The 22,400-nt window shown below is 37.1% G+C and overlaps 1 protein-coding gene across 1 annotated transcript in view; it reads right to left on the bottom strand.

Annotated features, from left to right (window-relative positions):
• Nucleotides 1-22,400, bottom strand: part of GPD2 (glycerol-3-phosphate dehydrogenase 2 (mitochondrial)) — a 97,677-nt gene that overhangs the window by 26,343 nt on the left and 48,934 nt on the right. Inside the window, exons 6-7 of the mRNA XM_008567581.1 lie at nt 6,269-6,433; nt 5,292-5,436 (exon numbers count right to left, since the gene is read on the bottom strand). Coding sequence (XP_008565803.1) covers nt 5,292-5,436; nt 6,269-6,433 — 310 coding nt within the window. The remainder of the gene's footprint in view (nt 1-5,291; nt 5,437-6,268; nt 6,434-22,400) is intronic.

The raw sequence follows: 22,400 nt of genomic DNA, 5'->3' as shown, positions 1-22,400 counted from the left end.
TTATCATTCCCTTAATTTTTTTTAAATTATTCAAATGCATGAGGATGAGAGGCTAACAACTGTTTAAAAGCAAACCAAAATGATTTTTTTTTTTATAAAAAAATAAATCTACAGTCAGCTTAGCTAATGCATCTCCTTTATTTAAACCACAAGGAGTACTAGTCTTCTCTGCAAGGAACGCCCAGCCCCATGAAATGCCTGCCATGTCCACTCAGCCTTTGCAGAAAGAAATCATCGTTCATAGGCTACTTCAGAGACAAAGGAGAGAGTGGACCACAGTTCTACTAAATCCAAAAAGCACCACAGAAGTGTGTCAGTCATTTAGACCTTCAGCTAAGATTGCCACTTTCACTCAGGGTCACCAAGAGGAAATAATTTTACTTTTACTCTAGTTAAAAACTACGAGTATAGAGACGTTTTGGTCTCTAAATATGACTGTTTTTTCTGTGTATTTGTCCTGAAGCTACCTGAAAATCTTTGTAAAAAACTAGATAATCACATGTTTTGTAAACACTGTTTTTGATCCTGGGTTTATATGCCCTTAGATTAAATCAGTCACTTTGGGGCCCGCCCCCGTGGCTCACTCGGGAGACTGCAGTGCTGGTAGCACGGAGGCTGCGGGTTGGGATCCTATATAGGGCTGGCCGGTGCGCTCACTGGCTGAGCGTAGTGCAGACCACACGTGCCGAGGGTTGCGATCCCCTTACTGGTCAAAAAATTCACTTTGGAATTGGAAATGAACTCATTCAGAGTTCAAGCATTCAATTTGATAAACAGTACAGTACTATATTGAAATAAAAGGATAAACTCCATATTCTAACATTTGAGAAACATATGTTGATATATTTTATATACAGCCATCTCATAGACCAGATATCATATGATGTGCCTAAAATAATAAACCTGACCAATTTAAGCATAAAATTATAATATTTAGCAAACTAGATAGGAAATGTTAGAAAACCACAACTACTGAATCTTTAAAACCTTTCACTGCAATAAAGCAGTTTAAAAGGTGAAGGTGATGGTTACCAACACACACATAACTGGAACCTGTAGAGAATCAACTGCTTAAGTGAAGACATATGTGTCAAATATAAAATTAACAAGCACAGAGGGCAGACAAAGCTATTAAGGAATGGTATAAAAATTTAAGAATCCACTTGGAAATATCTTTCATCAGTTCTAAATTACCTAATTCACCCTCTCCCTTAGGGAAAAGTTTGTTTTCTTAAGAAGGATTAATTCTGCAAGGTCACATTGAAGTTTGAAAATGGATATCAACTAGATAGTATACACAATGAAGCAAGGCATAGGTCTTTTTTCAATATGTATGATTCATTTGACATCAGGGAAAAAAGCTTGCTGCTAATTTATGTGCGTGTCTAGGATTAAATATAATGAACATTTTTCTCATGCAGGCCATTGCTTTCCTGAAGAACCCTTAGTTAAACTGAAATCAATTTATTGTTAACTACTTAGCAATCAGTGTTAGAGCTAACAGTATGTACACGTGTTATAGAAAAAAAAAAATTGACTTTTGTCAGAAGTAAAAAGCATCAGTAGGCTAGAAGGAGGAGATGATTATTATCAAGTATTTTGGTCATTCAGTGCATTATTGCTGTTTTTGGAAAAGCATCTAGCCACAACTCTGATGGAAATTCCAGATTTGTTCTTAACATAATCTGAAGATTGGCTCTAAAAAATAATTTCTGTGTGTTGGGTTTTCTGAAGTTAAAACAATTTCTCCTCCCTACCCCCTAAAAAAAGCTGCTATCATGGTGTGAGATAATTCCACATGTGGAACATTATTTAGGGACATAACAAACTTAATAAGTGCCATAAAGATTCTTCTGAAAACTGCCCAATAAGGTACACAGCACACATGGTCTTCATTCTTCATTTCACAGCCTTCACTCAATAAATCAATGGCTACTGCACTTCCAAACTGATCAGGTTCTCACTAAAATGCTTGGTCTTAAGTCATTATCAGGCAGTTTTAGGGCAGCCCTAGAAGGTACAGACAAGTTCTGGTTCATCCCTGAAGACTTAGTCAAAACCCTTGAGTTACAACTGCTAAGTGTGTTTGACTAACGAGGCCAGAGAGTCATTTCAGTCTGAGATCTCCAGACTCCACCCAAGAAAATGACTTAATATGAAGAGGAAAACCATCTCTATGGGATGCCAGTGTTATCACTGCCTCAAGGACAATGCTATCATTGCCGCAAAGTCAGTGCTAACCCAGGCCACAATCCAACACCATCGGGCTTCTCTGCAACAGAGCCTGAATGGGAATTAAGCTGTAGACCATTGCTTTAAGGTTTCCAACAGAACATATAGTGGTGTAGTTTATGGTGCTAAAAATGGGGATATTAATTTCTCCCCAAGTAGAATGAGATCATTTACTGCATATGAGACTGAGACAGACCTAGCTGTTACCAACACCTTCATGATTTATGGTGAGGCTCATAGCTAATGCTAAATTCTTAGGATTAAGAAAGGTATTCTGTTTTGGAAACATTACATCTGGGTGACAAATATTTTTTATATCACACCTATCTACTCTGCTATTAAGTGTGCAAAGCATAGTACAGAACAATATATGTAGCATGAACACTTTCATACAAAATTTTTAAGAGGATATATATATTTGTGCAAATAAAAACATAAAATTTTATCAAAGAAATTAGAAGGGTTACCAATTACCAGGGAAGAACTGGGTGTGTGTGTGTGGTAGCAGGGCCCCTTTTCATTTCTTTCTATTCTTCTATAGTGACTGAAATGTCTGATCACACACCTAACATTATTTTCCTTTATTTACTTTGTCTATGGGGTTATCTGGGCAGTAAGATAAAGAATCATAACTTGTTTTATTATTTTAAATTCTCTACATTAAAAAATCTCTTATAAATGTTATATTAAAATTTTAATATTAAAAAAAGCAACAATCTCAATTTGGGCAAGTTATCACCAAAAAAAAAGTCAGTAGGATTCATCCAAAAACTATGCACTGGGCACTATTAAGTGCCAGACACTGTACTAAGAGCTGGAGATATAGTAATCAACAAAACAGAAAAAAGGTAATCAAAGGATCATTGTTAAACTTTATACAAGTTAGGTACTACCATGAGAAAAGGAATCAGAAGCTGAAAGAAGTAGCGTGCCCAAGGTCACACAGTTAGTTTTAGCAAAAGTCAAAGTGATGAATAAACCCAGGAAGTTCTATACCAACGTATCACCTTAACTTACTTTCATAATGTCTGTCTCCACACTCTGAATGAGAATGTTTTCCCATTTTAATGATGGAAAAACTAGGATTCACAAAATAAAATGGTTTGTTCCAAAGGATGTGACTACTAAGTGATAGAATTAACACGAGGCCTCTGGGGAATGATGGAGAGGAACGTGTTCTCTGACGTCATAGAACAATAGTGAACAATACACATGAGAATATGGTGAATTTAGTAAAATCTAAACAAACATAGAGATTATGATGATTACATATGTACTCTTATTACAGGTGTTAGAAAACAAACAAGCAAAACACTTAGGAACTTTCTAGCCTTGGATATTTTCCATCCAACACAAAATAAGCATATACAATTGTGATTAGAACTATTGTTGAAAACTTCTCTATAAACAAGAAACATATGGGACATTTACATATATTCACTTCTCTCCTTTCCTTTGAGCTAAGCTTTTGATTAACAGTTTCTAACCCTCAGTTAGGTACCGCTGCATAAATCTGTATTATAAAGACTAAAGGCACCATGTTGTCTCCAGTACAAAGTAAGAATACTGAAGACTGTCTACTCGTACACATCTCACGAAGACATTGAGAAAACGAGAAGGAAGACGTGGAACTTGGTGGACAAGAAATTCTCTAACAGTTTTCTCAGTAGAAGTGTGTTTGTTGCAAATTACATGTATCTTGGACTCTCTTTAGGAAGACTTAGTTATGAGAAGACCAATAATTAGTAAGGCAGTATCATCTTTAACATAGTAGGAAAGCATTCTAGCAGAATACAGGTATTAAAATATCATGGTTTCTGCACATCTATTTTATCAAATATTAAAAGCCTTTATTTCCTTTATGGAAAATTACTAACATACGAAAGGAAATAACTCTCAACTGTAATCACTTATTAATAGTGATAATCACCATTAATATTTAACATCTTTTCTTCCAGCCTTTTTCTGCATATTATTCAGATCATACTGCACATATCGTCTTGTGTCCTACATTCTAAACAAACATTGTATCATTACTGTTTTTGTAGGACATTAAAGTTATTTATAATTATAATTCTTAATGATTATATAATATTCCCTTGTGTGGATATGCCATAATTTATTTATCTATTTTCCTAAGGTGAGGAACCAAAGTGGTTTCTAATCTTTTTCAACTACAAATAATGTCATAATGAATACCACTGTACTTATATCATTATTTCATACAGAATTACCAGTTTGCCTATTTGATTTACCACATATGAAAATAGAAACAGTATACATGTTCTGTACTCTTAGCATGACCATACTGATTTTTTTCTACAGATGTCTTGAAATATACATTACGGGTAACCATTATTTAATTTTTAGCTAGAAGTGCACAAATTTTTTTTTAAACTTTGTTAAACATTTCAAACATATACGAAAACAGAGAGTTTAATGAACCCCCATGTACCCATCAACCAGCTTAAGTGATTTTCAATTACACTATTCTGGTCTCTACCCCTACCCATTCTTCCATCCCCAATTATCTTTGTTAATTTAATAGATTAAAAATTATATCTGATTTTGACATGTTATAATATTTTTAAAAACATAGTTCAAAAGTTATAAACCTAAGAATACCTGAGTGGCCCATGTTTTCAGATGCTTCATAAGCAAATTTGAGTATTTTGCGAAATTTATTTTTAATGTTTTAATTAAAATGGGCTTTATGAAAATTTTTGCAAAATTAATTTATTAAGTGTTTTATTAAAACTATAACTCAAAAATACTAATGCTTAGTCTCTGAAGGTGACTATACTGAACAAAGTACAAAAATAGACAGATCCCAAATCATTAACTCTTAGAAACAAGTCTTGGCTTAAGTGGTTAAGAAATTCCCAAGTATGGCTCGCATTTTGTGTTTTGGAAGAGTTTATTTATTTTTCCTCATTCTGAACAGCAAATTAGACCATGTATTATTAAGAAAGGTGTGCTACTACAAGAAGGAATTAAATACAGACCCTCTCTTGTGACCCTCTTTCTGGGGTGATGACCACCACGTTGGAACACAGTACCTGTAATAGCCAGGCATCACGATGTGGACACCAGCACTCGGCTGGCAGATAGCAGCAGAGCTCTTATCATCCATTTTGCGCACAGAGTCTGTGAAAGGTCCCGTAGCATTGATAACACATTTGGCTCTCACATCAAATTCCTTCCCTGTGAGAGAAAGCAGCATCAATCACACACCCCATTTGTCTCTCTGTTTACTGATGCTGTGGATTATTAATTCATCTATTAACTTAACCTATGGCAAAGTATATTGCAGACCACACTAAGTGACATGAGCAACCAGAGTTATTGAACAGCCAAACAAAAGGCTGGCATCTGAGTAAATTTACCAGAAACAAGTCCAAATCAAAGAAAGAAAAGCATGCCACTTTCTCGTTGGGGTTCTCAGTCGATTTTATAAAGTGCCCAGCATCAAGACACCAAACATGAAGTGGAATGAGTAAATAAGCCACTTTCCCCTTAAAACTCAAATGTGTAAAAAGCATTGCTGTGAGACAACATATTTCACAGTGCTGGTTTTGTTCAAGAAATGACGCAATTTTAAAACTGCATACACTGCCAAAGAACCAGGGTAAGAATGAAAATCTAACCAAAGTTAAAGGTGATTGATTTTAACAACATGCAAATGCACTGCCTGTGTCACCTAAATGATACTTTGAAACTTGGCTCATTCATTTAATCTTATTAATAACATGTTTTTGTAAAGAAAACTAAATGCATTCATAGCTGTGGAAATTTTGTGGGCCTTTATTATTATCATTATCATTATTGTTATTTAACACAAACAGAAAAAATTGCCAAGTCCCACAAGGGAAAATTTTCATGTTAAACTAGTCATTGTTGACAATAAGGAATATAATTAATATGACTCTGAAGTCTGTCTTAAATGAAGGAAAAAGGGCAGAAAAATCGTAATTCAGTCATTATATAAGCAAGGCGAGATGCTAAGAAATACCTCCTGCCCGGAGACGTGGCCTACCTGTGAGGACATCCTTGCACCGTGCACCGCTCACGCGCTCTTTGCCTGTTTCGGGGTCTGTCTTCTTGAGCAAGCTCACAACCTCCATGTAATTGGCTGTGGCAGCCCCATACCTGGCAGCAGTGAGAGCAATGGCAAGGTTCATCCGTGCATCATTGTGTTGTCCTGCAGGGGGAAAGCATCAGGGGAGGGACAGGAGTCACCTCGAGCCACAGACTGGTGGTACAGAAGTGTGTCACAACAGATATGTCACATCTGTCCCTGTCACCCAGAATATACATGATGGCTGGGCTCTATAGGGCACGATTTAAAAATACATGGTCATTCTCAGTCAGGCATTTACCTGCCACTTCAGCAAGTGCATTTTGTATACTGCAAAAGTAGTGAAAAATGTCTCTTTCCTACAGAGCTGACATCAATTATCTGAAAGTTAAGGAATAAGTAATTATTCTCTCAGTGTTGAAACATATGTATATGTCAGACTTTTCCTAATACAGACAAACGATAAGCATGAAAGTGAAGCAATTCAAAACTTGAGAATATTTGACACCCCAACTGGTGTTGATGAACAATTTTTATGAGTATGTGCTCTATCTAATATTCAAAATCAAAAGCTTAATCTTCCATAGAGAATCTCTCAGTATTCTACAAAAGGATTTTTCCTGGTTTGAATTTTGATCAGGGCTCCTTAAAATGTAACATTTTTTTTTAATCACACATAAAAGGTAAGAAATTAAGCAGGGCAAAATTTAATTACAGAACAATCCCTATCTGTATTGTTAAAGATTTATTGCTGAAAAATCCTAGTTAAAGAAAACTAAGGGGGAGGAGAAGGGGGGGGTAGATGATTAATCACTTTAAAATACTGGCATCACTAGAGACTTTTTCTATTTATTATTGCCAGTGGAGTTAACGCTGACCAGGAAGAATTACTCTACATTGCAGGGGCCAGGTTCTCTGTGCCCTGAATAATTAATTATCCAAGGCCAGATGTATTGAAGCAGAGTTCAAATTCCCACACATTGGGATCAGTTCTATCAAGATAATACTGATAAAGGGATGAATTTGTAATGGATATTGTTGTTGATTTATGTTGCCAGCATACCAAGCATTTAGTATAAATGGTTTATGTAAAGTTTCTTCCTTGTGATTCAGTCTGTGTGGGGCTAGCAGCACTACAGAAGTAATCTGTTCCAGCTAAAAGGGCAAAGTTATAAAGAGAGAATCAATGACTGAAGATTCTGCTGCCCCTCCCCACTAACATCTTATTCTAAAACCGCTGAACTAATACAAGCGGCCAAGAACATTTCCCCCCAAATTAGACATTCTATCAAGTAGAGAAAATACATTAAACCTCAAAATACATTATTTTACCCAGAAATTAATGAAATAAAAGTAGGAGAAGAAAGACAACAATGACAACAGCAGCAGTTGAGCTATAAGTGGGAAGAAAGGGTAGTGATGCTATCGGTTTCAACTTAGCATGAACCTAAAGTTGCTTTACATAGTCAGTACATATACTTAAAGTTCTAGAAACCAACTTTTATTAATGTAGGGCCCCTTGTTTAAAATTGGAATATGCTCTCCAAAGTTAAATGCACACAAACATACCAAATAAAATAATAAAAAATCCATTATAGATCTTCTCTTTAAACTAAGAAGATTACAAAGTGTCCATGCCACCCAATCATTCTAGTAGATTTATTTATACAGCAATGAAACACCCTGCCCAACAGAGGTAAGTATTCAGTACTATAAGAAATCCAAGTCATATTTGCTCTTACCATAGGCATATGGTAGGGAAACTCTCGCCCACTCAGTTGTGCCTTGATTTACAGACAGAAAAAAATCTCTGGAAAGCTATGTGTAAATCAAACTATTTTAAATCCTAAATGAAGTCACTGTTCAAAGAAACGAGGCAGAAATTCCATTAACTAAATGATAGATTCCTTTGTAAAGTGTTATATTCATTACATAAGCATCTGACTCTAAGCTGACTTTGAAAATACAAAATTTCCTTTTAATATATTTTTAAAATATAAAATTTCATTGGAGCAGTATCAGTATAGTTAGTTCATTGAGCTCTGTTGCTTCCATATCAAGAAATGTCTCCCTAATTAGCTTCTAAGTCCCAATACTACTGAAGATAAACAAGATCAACCTCCGTTAAAAATGCAAGGTGGAAACAAGTTCCTTTGGTCCTTGTTTTTCCACATCCACCTCCACTACCCATACCACCCACCTTGACTAGAGTCAGGCATGTCACTTACTGACAAAGGGCCTTCACGCTATGATCCTCACTGTCACAATCTTCTACTCCCACTGATCTTACCACCTAGTATTGCCAAATTATTTGCAGCTCCTTGAACATCCAAGTCATTTTGCAACTTCTTGCCTTTGCCCACACTTATTCTTCTGGCTGGAAGCTCTAGAAAAACCTCTGTTCTAGAAGCTCTAGAAAACCTCTGTTCATCTCTCATAATCTGATTCAAATAGCTCCCCATGAAGTCACCCATTATCCACATCCCTGCAAGGCAAAATTGTTCACTCCTTCCCCTGGGTCAATTTTAGATCTTGTACATACCTTTTCTATAGCCTTTATGATATTATATTCATCCATGTACCCACCTACTTACAAAAACAATAAGATTTTGTTGAGTCAGGAACTGTGACAAATGTAAGGAAGATATAAGACAATCTCTACCCTCATGAACCTCCATCCCATTGTAATTGCTGTATGATTCCTGAGACTCAGGGAAAGGCAGGAAGACATACTTGTTCATCTTTTTTTCTTTCTCTCATAGTACCAGGCACAGAATTGGTATCCCAAGTGTTGAGTTTGGCCAAATTTCATTCAATGTGTTAAATAAACAGGTACTGAAAGCCTTACCTCTAACTATGGAATGGAATGCTTTATCTCATTTAAGAAATTTTAGACAGAAGTAAGTTGGTGGCAGGAAATTAGAGGGGGACAAGGAAACCACAGACAATGTGTAAAATCTTAACCTCAACCTAGCCTTTATATTTAAGTTGAATAAGTGGAAAGAAAGGAGAGATGGCTATGAATAATTCCCTCAGGACTTATCGCACAAGTTTCCCCTTGCTCTGCAGAGGAATGTAAATACAGCTATCATTAGCTCTTAAAACGTAGGAGCAAGTGATTTGACTTCCCCCTAAGCCCCAGAGCTCACACCTCTACCCAACAAGCTTCTTCTTTCCAGACATTCAGCTTAATCCATTTACCTCCCTGGATTCAGGGTAAACCTCCTCTCCTACTCACATTATATTCACTCTTTACCAGAAGATACCCAGATGCTCGCAGTGTATGCTTCCTGGGATATAAGTAATATATTTTCATTACTCTTAACTAAATTTCTCCAACTCTCTTTCCTGACATTTTGAAAGGTATCTCTATGCCTCCTATAATGTTATTTCCGCAGAAAAAAAGTCTTTGACAACACTGCCTGTCATGGGAATGTGATACAATAATCTCAAATCCACACCTAATTGATCTGCTTATTAAGTTTAGATTTTCAAATTCATTTCCTTAGAGCCAGGCAACATTATACCGTGTTTCACTGATCATTGAATAGCTTTACATTGGCACAAACACAGGGACCCAGACGGGGACTGTGAAAATCTGTTTCCTCCTCTGTTCTCTTTTGCACTTGAAATCTTACATATGTGCGCATACTGAGCTTACAATTTGTAGGAGAGGAAGCACATGAGAGGTGGAATTATAACTGTTTTCCCTTGTTTAGAAAAACAAAATATAAAATCTACACACCAAAATGAATGAAGGTTGGTGGTGGTAGAAAAGATTTTGTCTTAATCCTCAATGGTCTCACACACAGAATAGTGGCAGAGATTTCAAATGAAAAGTGTGTGGCCATACATATTTTAGGATGTAACCATCTAAAAGATAAGCCTTAAATATACATATTTTGGAGACATAGCAATATTGCTCTCTTTGGAGTCAAAGTTTCACAACTAAGTTAAAATACAAAACAGATGAAAAATAAATAATAATTGAATGTATAAAAAGTATGAAAAATAAATAAATATTTAAAAAATCCAGGTAACAAATTATCTGGCATTCTCCTGTTCCTTCAATTCTAAAATTCTGATGCTTTGAAAGTCTACACACAATCTACCTTTAATAGAGCATCCTTTCAAATGGTCCTTTACTATGCACAGACCTAGATATGCACAAACCTACCCAATCTGATATGTATGTACCAGAATAGAAAGTCTAATAATCAGAAAAAAAATTAGATGTTAATCAAAATAACACATTCTCCATAAAACCTCTTCATCAGTAAAAACTGCTACTGTTGAAATGTTGAGAATATTTCCTAACCTAGATATGCACAAACCTACCCAATCTGATATGTATGTACCAGAATAGAAAGTCTAATCATCAGAAAAAAAATTAGATGTTAATCAAAATAACACCTTCTCCATAAAACCTCTTCATCAGTAAAAACTGCTACTGTTGAAATGTTGAGAATATTTCCTTCCATCTCCCTGTGCTTTGACCTGATTCTTGCTAGCACGGCAGAAAAGGATGCTTGAAAGCAGGAATACCTTCTCTAAAGCTTTAAACCCATTTCTAACAAAATCCACATAGCATTCTTCATTGTCTCAGACTGACTGTGTCACAATGACCACTCTGGCAGCTTCCCCTTCACAGTCTGGCAAAGGTAATTCAAAAGCTAACCTACCAAACTCAAGGTGATTTAATATAATCATAATATTTAAATTCCCTTTCCCTGATGGGAAGAAGACAGGTAGAGGCAGAGCAAAATAGGTGCGTGTGTGTGCATACGGGGATTATTAATTGTGCTTTAAGGCTTAAAAAGGAGAACTTGACATGAGAATATACTCTTCAAGGTGAATTGTAACAATAATACAATTTCCAAAAGTAAGTCATTTATAGGAGTGATTATTTGTGTGAGGAGTGACAGGGATCAGGGAGGCACATGGGGCAGTAGAGGGAGAAAGCACCTTACCAGATATGGTGGAGAAGGGCTCTGGGCAGTCTGGCAAAGGTAATTCAAAAGCTAACCTACCAAACTCAAGGTGATTTAATATAATCATAATATTTAAATTCCCTTTCCCTGATGGGAAGAGGACTGGTAGAGGCAGAGCAAAATAGGTGCGTGTGTGTGCATACGGGGATTATTAATTGTGCTTTAAGGCTTAAAAAGGAGAACTTGACATGAGAATATACTCTTCAAGGTGAATTGTAACAATAATACAATTTCCAAAAGTAAGTCATTTATAGGAGTGATTATTTGTGTGAGGAGTGACAGGGATCAGGGAGGCACATGGGGCAGTAGAGGGAGAAAGCACCTTACCAGATATGGTGGAGAAGGGCTCTGGGCTTGGAAAGACTGGGTTGCAACTTTTGGGTATGTCACTACCCTGGTTGGGGGAATGTGAGTGACACACTGTACTCCTCTGGGCTTCAGTGTCCTGCAAAAGGAGAGGACTGGGTATCTCTGGAATTATATAGTGCATGTGACAGATAATCTTTAATTGTTACCTATCTCTTTCAAGACTAAACTTCCACCTTTTCCCCATTTCTGGCTTTTCTGACTTTGACCCAGCATATCTAAAAGAGACTGGGCATTAATAAAGACCAAAAGACAGGTGCTTCATGAAGGAAATCAGAAACCATACTCTTCCATTAGATCTAGAATTGTAATTAAATTTAGATTTGATTAGCTTTTATAGGCTGTAATAGTATATTGCAAAAATTGCCCCAATTCTTCACCTCTCCCTGTAGACATGCCCTTTGCCATGAGTCTTCAGGGTCCTCTCCCATTCTGACTCTGGAATCAGCCATGTGAAATTGTTTCGGTCAATGGAATGTTAGTAGACAAGATAAAAACAGAGGCTCAAAAGAGCACTTGAGTGTTTCTGCTTGTGCTGCTGCCCTCTGCAAATGCCATGAAAAGGACATGCCCAGTCTAACCTGCTGGTACTAGGAAAAGGATGAGATGCAAATGGCAAGTCCCCCCAGTCATCCCAGCCAAGGCCATCCTACATCAGCTGACAGCCAGCCAGCAGCTCCACACAGGAGAGTGAGCTCAGCAGAGACCAGGGAATCACCCAGCCAACACCAGATGAGATCAGAAGAGCCACTGAGATGACCACTCTAATACATATGCAATAAACCCTAATGATTTTTATGCTACTGAGATTTTGTGATTGGGTGTTAGGCAGAACTATGGCAATAGATAAGCTGCACAGTCAATACAGCCAATCTTCTATTAAAGTTAGTCCCAACTTACAAGCAGGTTCTATCTTGAAAACTGTACTCCAAAATGGTTGTTTAGAACTCAATTTATTTTCCTATAGAAATGCTATAAATAAAGAACTATTAGTTATTCAGTGCACAGGGTACCTGAATAAGGGAACTGATAATGATTCCAACAGCCTCAATGCCCACCACCCCTTCACACTCATTCTGAATTTCCAGGCTGGCCACAGTGCCCAACCTCATACAAAACTTTGCTTTTCCACATCTATGATCTTTCCTTATGTTGTCACTACTCCATGGCACATTTTACCCAAACTGGTAAACTATTCAACTTTTAATCATTCTTTCATGAAATCTTCCCTGACTCCTTATAGGCACGATAGCCTTCCCTCTTTTCTGTGTTTGCATGACACTTTGTAGATACATCTATTACAGCATGATTTTCTAAATACTTGCATTCAACACTCATTTATGGAGCAAATATGTACCGAGTGCTTTTAACATGCCAGAAATTGTGCTAGCAACTGGGTTTATAATGGACACCTGAATAGACATAGTTGCAAGCCTAAGGAACCTCAATTCTAATAACACATTCCTAAAAGAACAAAGTGCATCTTATTCAAATTTGCTTTGTCAGCACCTACCATAGCACTTGCTACCTAATAGATATTCAACTATGAATGAAAGAATGTACATGACTATAAGCATAATCACAGGTCACAGACTGCTCGAATAAAAAAAAAATGTGTTCAAGGCTTAAAAATTCCAGAAACAGTCCCAAACCCCTCAACCCCCATTCCCACTATAGCTATGGTATCTCTGGGATCAGGGGAATTATTCTCTTTCTACCTAGCTAGCTACCTAGCAGACAATGGAAATAGGATGTCTTCTATCACAAAATCTTTGGTGAATACACAAGCAAAAAGAGGATGCCAGTGATAAAGCTAAAGCAAACAAGGGTTTGATGTATGATTAAGACAGCAAGTGGAAGATGCATTACTCCCTTTAAAAAATATTTATTGAGCACATATTATGAGCCAAGTGCAGCATAATTCTAGATATGAAGGAGCCACTGAGTAGGGAGAATAAGGCTACCTTGGTCTCCACTTTATGGAACCTCATTTTAGTGGCAAAGATAGATAATATCAAGTAAATAAATTAGTAAGACAATTAAAAATTGCAATAATGGCAATAGAGGAGAAAAGGAAGACAGGGAGAGCCAATCCCCAGAGCAAAAGCTATACTTTAGACTGGGCAGTTAGGAAATGGGTTAAGACAAGCAAGTGGAGAAAATGCATACAGGAGGCAACTAACAGCAAGACCACTATAAACTTAAATCATTGCTAATTTGCAATTACATCCAAAGCTTACATGAAGCATAAAGTAACAGATATGCGTCTACGGTATTAGTACAACCTAATGTGTTAAGTAGTGTTTGCAAAGTGATTTTTCTCTTTCCTTTATACTTTTAAGTATTTGCCTATGTTTTACATATAGAACATATTTATCGGGAACTAAGTTTAAAAATCTTCCTGAATTGAGGAACATTTTTGCAAGAAATGTCTTCTAGTATAGACTGGTAAAATTCAAAATAAAAGCATAATATTCCCAGTTTATGAATTGGAGTAATTTGCTGTCACCTATCTGCACTAGAGTTCTCAAGAAGGGACACCTGTTAGTACTGAGCATGTAATCATTTTTATTATTAAATACAAAGGTACAATTAAATGCAAGCACAGGATGTGACCTGCATCATAATTCTGCCTGGCCTTTGTCTTCACAATATCTTTTTCATTATTGTGCGCCTTTTATTCCTTTACGTTTCTTTTGTCTCACCCTAAGTTCTCAAATGAGCTATTTACAATCTGAATAATTAGCAATCAGGGTGTATCTGTGGTCTTTGGCCCTATGTAAACGAAACATTGTGAAATGCCTTAACATGACATATCTAAGTACATAAAGTTTCTATACCCTCAGGAGTTTCCTTTCTTGAAAAAGTTTTAAATGAACCTAATGAGTAAATTTTCTACTTTTCAGACACTGAGGAATCTAGCTAGAGTTGAACAAAAATAAAACCACGTTTAAACTGCAATGCTTTGGGTGTTCATTAGCTATTTTTGTACAAAAACTGTTCTGTACATTAGTTTACAATGAAGTCTCCCTATGCCTACTCCAGGACAATCGCTTCTCTCTAGCACAAGACAGAAATAATTTTTTGGTTTCTTTATATATAGATATAGATATAGATATAGATATAGATATAGATATAGATATAGATATACTTTTAAGGAAGAAAAAGGGAAAGGGAATAATGTGACAAAAATTAATTGAAATGAAGTTGGAAAGTCAGGAAGCAAGACATTCTATAGATTCTTTTATGGACCATACAATTATGTGGCCTAAAAACCCTGGGTAAGCTTCCTTGCTTGTGAAATGCTCTGAATTCACTGATAAACCTTCTTGGAATGTCTGACTTTGGGGGTAAAGGTCTTTCCTTATGAGATCTGCAGTCTAAACAGCATGATATCTATCCTACCCTGTGAAAACTGTCCTGAGAATATTTGATTTGTATTTCTTTTGCAAATATTTATTGAACACCTACTATGTGCTGGGCACCGAGCTAAGTATCACTGTGAGGAGCAGAAGTACCCTGGACACTGAGGTACAAGAGCAAGTTTGTAGTTTAACTTGGAGAAGTCACATGCTCCCCACAGTCTTTCCTAATACACTTCTTTTCTCTTTCCTCTGCAGTTTTCCTAAAATATCACCAAATGCTGTGCTTGAGACATAACCTTCTTTTCTCTCAAGTTACAGGAAGATGTGCAAAAGCTTCTTTCACCGGCATGTGTGCTCAAGTTCAAGGTCCATCTCTGCCAGCTGTGAAACATCATGATAGTTGCTTCACCTGAGATTCTACTCCCTCATCTACTCAATGGGAATGATCATGGGACTGACACAATCATCATCGTGAGGAATAGCGTGATAGGTAATGCATGCTATGACATAATATTTCTCAATAAGTATTAACTTTATAAAAAGGTAAAAAAAAAATTACCGAAAATCCAAGACTACTTTGTACTTTTAATTGCAAGATATGGTTATTGCCTAAAATACTTAAAAAACAAAGAGAAAAAAAGCCATAAATATTTTCCAGTTTTAAATGGTTTTAGTGCTCATTAGTTTGGCAAACTTTCCCTGAAATGTGTAACAACTAATCTCCAATCCCTCTCTACTTTTTACAACTGACTATATATATGTGTGTGTGTATATATATATATATATGTGTGTGTATATATATATATACACACGTATATATATGTGTGTGTGTATATATATATACACATACACATCATTTTTTTCTGTACATCACAAACGATAGGAAGACAGGAGAATGGTTTTCAATTCAGAGGAAAACAGTGTTGGCAGGACAATAGATTGCTTCAAAATACTAGAATTTTCAAATTTTAATCCAGAAGACTTCATTTTCTCTTAAAAACTAGGGAGCCTCTGTCAATTTTTACAAAGGAAATCAAAACTAGCTACAAATTTCGTATCCTGGGAAAAATCAGAAAACCCAAATTCTAATCCCTTAAACAGCTACTAACTAGGTATGCTTCCCTAGGAAATAAATGTCTGGTGTTTTGTTTTGCTTTGGTTTTGATTACTAGCATATCAAGACCTTTCCCCATCTTACAGGCCTTGCAGAGAGGCAGTCTACCCTACTACAGGAGAGGAAGCAAGGCCCACTGGAACACAGGCCCCTGACCCGCCTCCACCAAGCAGATGCTCTCAATACAGACTTCTGTCTAGATCTAACGCCTCAAAACACCTCCAATCTGGAGGTGGAGGCCGTGGCAGCAGTACCATCCCATTTCTAGAAGCAGCAATGATAGAGATGTCAGAGTGGGGGCAGAGCAAGATGCAACGTGCAGTAATCAGCAATAGTCTCTGAGGCACTGGTTCTAGGACAGGATTCTGCCTGTGGCTCTGGTTGCTGCAAATCGTTTTGGGTCCCTTATTTTTGAAGCTAGGTCTTTCTTCTCAGCATTTCTGCCTGCTGCTCAATGTCCTCTCAAAAAATTCCTTTTCTCCTTAAGTCTGCCAGATTTATTTTCTTTGTCTGCCACTAAAAACCTGGGCAAGTCCCAACTCCTGGGCCTCAGTTTCCTCATCGCTTGGGCCGCAGAGTAGAATGTGATGATTTCCCAGGTCCTTCCCAGCTCTACTAATTTCATAAACTGCAATCACAAAATTTCAAATAAACCAATCGAAAACTCAAGAATCTAACTGTAAAGCAAGTTGGAAGAAGCCCTTTGATGTAACTAACCCACCTTTCATAAAAAGACTGGCAAAGTAAGTGGATCCTTGCACCTGCACAAACCCATCCTTTCAGCCCCTCCTCTCCTCATTTGTGTGTGAGGATGTGCACACAACTTTTAGAAAATGCTGAAATGGCTCCAGCTGCCTCGGGTGATTCCGAGCGTGAGCTATACATGGAAGCATGTGCTAGGGACCAGCTGGGGAATTCTAACTGGAAGCAGTCTTTTGAGAACCTTTATCTTTTTCATGGAGAGTCCTGTATCTTATCAGATTTCTCTCTCTAATCACATAAAGATTCCATACGTTATCAAATTGTTATCAAATGAGTCTGACCCAACGTCCTGATTGTCTGAAAAGAATGTGTACTAGGGCATTACATGAACAGCAGGCTAACTCTCAGCCGCCCAGGGAGAGCACTGGGCCTGAAGACCCAGAATAGAGTTCAAGACCCAGCCAACCACTGACTAACTTGGGTTCTGGGCACATTCATTTCCTCATCAGAGTCTGTTTTTTCAGCTGTAAAGTAGGGCTAACACCAACTTCTCTGCCAATCTTCTAGGACCACTGAAATGAGCAGATGTGAGCATATGTAAAAACATTTATAAACTGCAAAGCATTATAGGAATGAAGCAATTATTCTTAACAAAGACTGCCCTCTACTAAATTTACCTTCTCCACCAACTTCTCTGCCAATCTTCTAGGACCACTGAAATGAGCAGATGTGAGCATATGTAAAAGCATTTATAAACTGCAAAGCATTATAGGAATGAAGCAATTATTCTTAACAAAGACTGCCCTCTACTAAATTTACCTTCTTTCTCCTTTTGTTGGAGATAGCCTTTTATTTAATATCCAAATCATAACAATTCCTCAGTTATCTGAGGAATAATATCTCTCAGCAACCCAGATTTAATGTTTATTGGGAAACTTTATTTGGGGATTGAAACTCTAAAAGAAGACAAAATGGAAAGTCAGAATTCAATTATCTTTTTAACTACAAAAGCAAAACATTCAGATTCACTTGACGAATATATCTTTTAACAGATATTGTTTCAAGCTCTAGTAAGAACAGCCAATTGCTTCTGCTTGAACTGTATAGTAACTAAGCAAAATACTGATCTTCATTTGATTATTCAAATAGGTTTGCCCTACTGGATTTTTTTCTGAACAGCAATCTGAGTCATCTGATTTACATGGTTGTTTCACTTCTCATGGGAATAAGTAAATTAAGGGCAAAAACTTAGTTCTATCCCCCATCATGATCTCCACAAGTTTATCTCTAGCAAGAACAACAATATCTGGCATGTAGAAAGGTGTTAAACTATTTGTCATCTAAAGTAATCAATTTATAATTCAATAGGCTATGAGTTGGGCTAGTGCCAATCAATTGACCACAGGCTGATCACCCTAAGAGAAATGCTAAAATAGCTATTCTGAACATTTACAGTCAAGGTCACGTGCTGAGGCAGAAGGTTGAGGTGCAAATACCATGAGAATCAGCTTAATATCACTACCTCCTAACAGCTAGTAGAATATCTGATATCTCCCAGATAAAAAGACATGAATAGGAAGTTTATATATAATTTGTTATCAATAAAATTATGCCAATATTGCAGCCACATATATCAAACACTACGCCAGATGCTATAGCCATATTTTTTAAGGCAATGAATTTGTCAATTTAAAACATGAAAACAGAACTTACCTTCTGGAGAGTGGGCAATGAGGGGGAAAGGGAAATTAACTATAGATGTAATCAATGCCCCCTGTACTTAAGACATTTCCAGTATCCTAGACAGTATGATTTGAATTTGCACATGATAAATATAGAAGAGCTTAAAAATGAAATAATTTAATAAATAGGCTACAGACTCATTTCTGGTAAACTATTATATAAATTAAAATTAAATAGTACCACAAAAATAGCTCCTTCACCAAAAAGATTTCAATGAATGTCAAAAATTTTCCCTTTGTCTCTGAAATGCTGGAGCATGGTAACACGCAGCAAGACTCAAACGTAAAAAACAACCAACCAAAAACTAACCACACTCTCATACTTTTACTCATTTCCTATAATTAAAAAAAAAGAAACAAATAATAAATTTAGAAATTAAACAATGTCACACCAAATTGAAAATATTTCAATTACATTCAACTTTTAAATACAAGTCTGGGACATATCATGACCATTACTTTTGTTTTGTAATGAAAAGTAAAAAGAATCAAATACCATGCTTCAGTGAGAAGAGTCTTGCCCATATTCCCAGAAACTCTCAAAGTCTTCCTGGAAATTCTGGTCAGTGGTTATTGTCAAAGAAAGATCCTATTAGTTTCTGAGACAGTCAAGGTGCCCTTGCCCTGTTGTAATTACTGGCAGCCTTCAAACTGCAGGCTCAGCCCCGCACAGTCCCTGAGTCAATCCTGAGTCAATCCTGACTGCACCTGGCAGTACAGAAGGAGTCCCATCCCTCCAGAAACCGTTATCTGTCCACAGACTTATCTGCCTTGAGAGAACCTAGACAAGGGAATCCCTGGTGCTCACCAGGCTGCAGTCCCTTCCACCATATGCACCAAGCATCAGAGTCCCTTCCCCTACATCTAGTTTGCACTCTGTGTCCCTACTAGGACTAGAACTCTGCTGTCATCTCAGCTTGCTTGGCCAGAGCTCTGAAATTCTGCCTAGCCTTTCCCTCAAGGACTGGCTTCTACTGTTCTATTTCTAGGGTATGGCTTGTGTCCTCCATAGACCCTCCCCTTCTCCCAAAGAATCCCCAAGATACTGTCACGTATTTGATTCCATGGATCACTTCACTATGAAAACTGCTGCCCTGCCTCAAAGCCACGGTCAGATACCTGCAATCTGATGAGAAGTGGGATGGGTATTAAGGCTGCCAAATCAGCTGGACCCTCCCCTTCTCCCAAAGAATCCCCAAGATACTGTCACGTATTTGATTCCATGGATCACATCACTATGAAAACTGCTGCCCTGCCTCAAAGCCACGGTCAGATACCTGCAATCTGATGAGAAGTGGGATGGGTATTAAGGCTGCCAAATCAGCTGAGACAGGTGGTTTGGACGGCTAGCTACCCTCCTTGGATGACTGCTCAAAGACAGGCTAGACCTTCAGCTCTACTTGTTTCTGGCTCTCTTCTCTGACTCTACCAACCTGCCTTAGGAGAGCCCTACCTTCTAAAGTTATTGAAGGGTGTCCACATTTTAAGGACAAGAACCTTTTAGCATACATAGTCAAGGTTTAGTGTTGACACATAGAGCTATATAAATAGATTCTGTGAATGTCTTACTCTCTACAGAAAATAAGAAAAAGAGTCATTCATCTACTCTTTATCAATATCATAGCTCAGGATACATATTCAATGTCAGTTTTACTTTCTGAGTTTTCAATTCTTCTGGTCACAAATAAAAAATTTAAGTGTCAAAGTGTTGAATTCTAATTTAAAAAGTAAGCCTAAGAATCAAAGATTCAAACAGACTATAACAGTCTATTCACATTAAGGAGAGAGCAAAATTATAATATATTACTCTATTAAAATACAACTTAAAATGCAGCATATTAGTCTTCAACTTAACACACGCCTCAAAACTTCTGAGGAGCACTACACAAAGATGCTTTTGTAAAACAACCTCACAGCACTTTGATGTGACCGTATGTTCATTAAAAGGAAGTATTACTACTTACATACATAAGGTACATAATGAATTCAGTATGTGTCTAGAATTGGCTAATGCCATTAAAGCACATGCCAAAAGCACAGACTATAAATCAAAATGCGTTTTGTCAAAGTAAGATCTTAATATGATACTGGTTAAAAATAAATAAATAAACCACTAATGTCCCAATATGGGATTGGTGAGGGGAACTAAGCCCAAACTGAGACCAGGTTGCAATTGACATGCCTTTGTTCTATCTATAACTTTGGCTATTCCTCTCCCTCTTCCACCTGGATAAGTACAAAATTAGCATGCACCAGGCATTCTTCACTCCCCAGAGGGTTTATATCTCTAACACCGCTTTAGAGACTGATATTCTTTCCAAAATGCTGACATAAACCAGTTGGGCAATCACAGATTTTCTTAAAGCCCACATGACTGAAGTTTTAAACAATCTACATTATTCTTAAACAGGATTTGAAAACACTTGACATTAGTTTATTAATTCACTTCCAAACTGAAGATTTAACAAAAGACCAAAAAGGGCAGACATACAAATAAACAGGCAAGCCACAAAGACAACCATCAAAAAAACAGGAAAATCTAGGTAGTGGATACCGGAGTTGTCCAGGAAATGTAACAACATATATTGCTCCATGTATTATATCTTCTCTTTCTTATGTCTTCACTGCTCTCTCTGGCATGGGTTTCCTTCACATCAGCATAAAGTCTCATCCAAGACTCTCCCATTAATCATTCACATACATTTCCTGGATACTGAATTCCCTGTATCAAATGCTGTTCTCACTCGTTGGATGCCCACTGCCTACAGAACTCCCACTAAACTCCTTAGCATGGCATACCTGGTCCTCCATGATCCAGGCCCTTTACACTCCTCCTTTACTTACCCTACTGTCAAGCTCTAAACAACTGCTCCCTGTATTCCACATGCCTGCATGCCTTTGGCCACAATGTCCCCTTCAGTGTACTCCCCCACTGACTTTATCTTGATGTACTACACTTCCTTAAAATTTAGCATGTTACTTACTTAAAGCAGTTTTCCTAGATCCCCACACACCCACCTAGGTACATACCTCTCATAGAACTTCTCAGACGCTACTGCAAATCATTGGTTATCTTGTCTGTCCCTCTACTGTCAAAGAGTTTTTTGAGGAAAGGCAACATTTTGTGTTATTCTGTGTATCTATAGTCCCTCTCATATTGCCTGACTTATAGATGGTGCTAACATATTATTGCTGACTAGATACATAAATAAATAAAATTACTAGTCATAGAAAAAGAAACAAAAAACTAAGAATACTATCCTATCTGGAAAGATGAATCTACACATGATTAAAACTTACTACGTAAAATGTTGCTTCCTCTGCAGTCATTCCAAGCATCCCAAGATTAATACATTAAAGTCAATCTTGAAGAAGAATAGAGTACAGAATTAAACAAAAGAAAATCTTAGAAAGTGTTTATATTCATTTTTAACATTTACACAGATGTAGCAATGATACAACATAAGGCTAGACCTATAGTGGGCACACTTCAGTTCAGAAGTATCACAAGTCACCATTCAGTCAAAACTTCAGGAAGTTCAGTGGTGTATACATGAAAGCTGTTTTTTTCCCCATCTTGAGACTTTTCACAAATTTCTGGATGGCAGATTATCAAAATCAACTAGGAATGATAGTATCCAAGCCTGAGGCCCTGTTGACAGAATCAGATTCTTTAAAGAACTAAACAGCAGCTGGATGTTGAGGCGCCGGTTAGTCAAGAAGCCCTGCAATTTTGGGAGCTGCAGCTTCAGCAGTGGCAACGTGAGGCTAAAATTCAAATATTGTTTTCAAGGTGTTCTACATTTCTCC

Source organism: Galeopterus variegatus, unplaced genomic scaffold (genome assembly GCF_000696425.1).
Source record: "Galeopterus variegatus unplaced genomic scaffold, G_variegatus-3.0.2 Scaffold332, whole genome shotgun sequence".
NCBI classification, from domain to species: domain Eukaryota; kingdom Metazoa; phylum Chordata; class Mammalia; order Dermoptera; family Cynocephalidae; genus Galeopterus; species Galeopterus variegatus.
The sequence above is the reverse complement of the archived record's forward strand: the minus strand, read 5'-3'. Positions and strand labels throughout refer to the sequence as shown.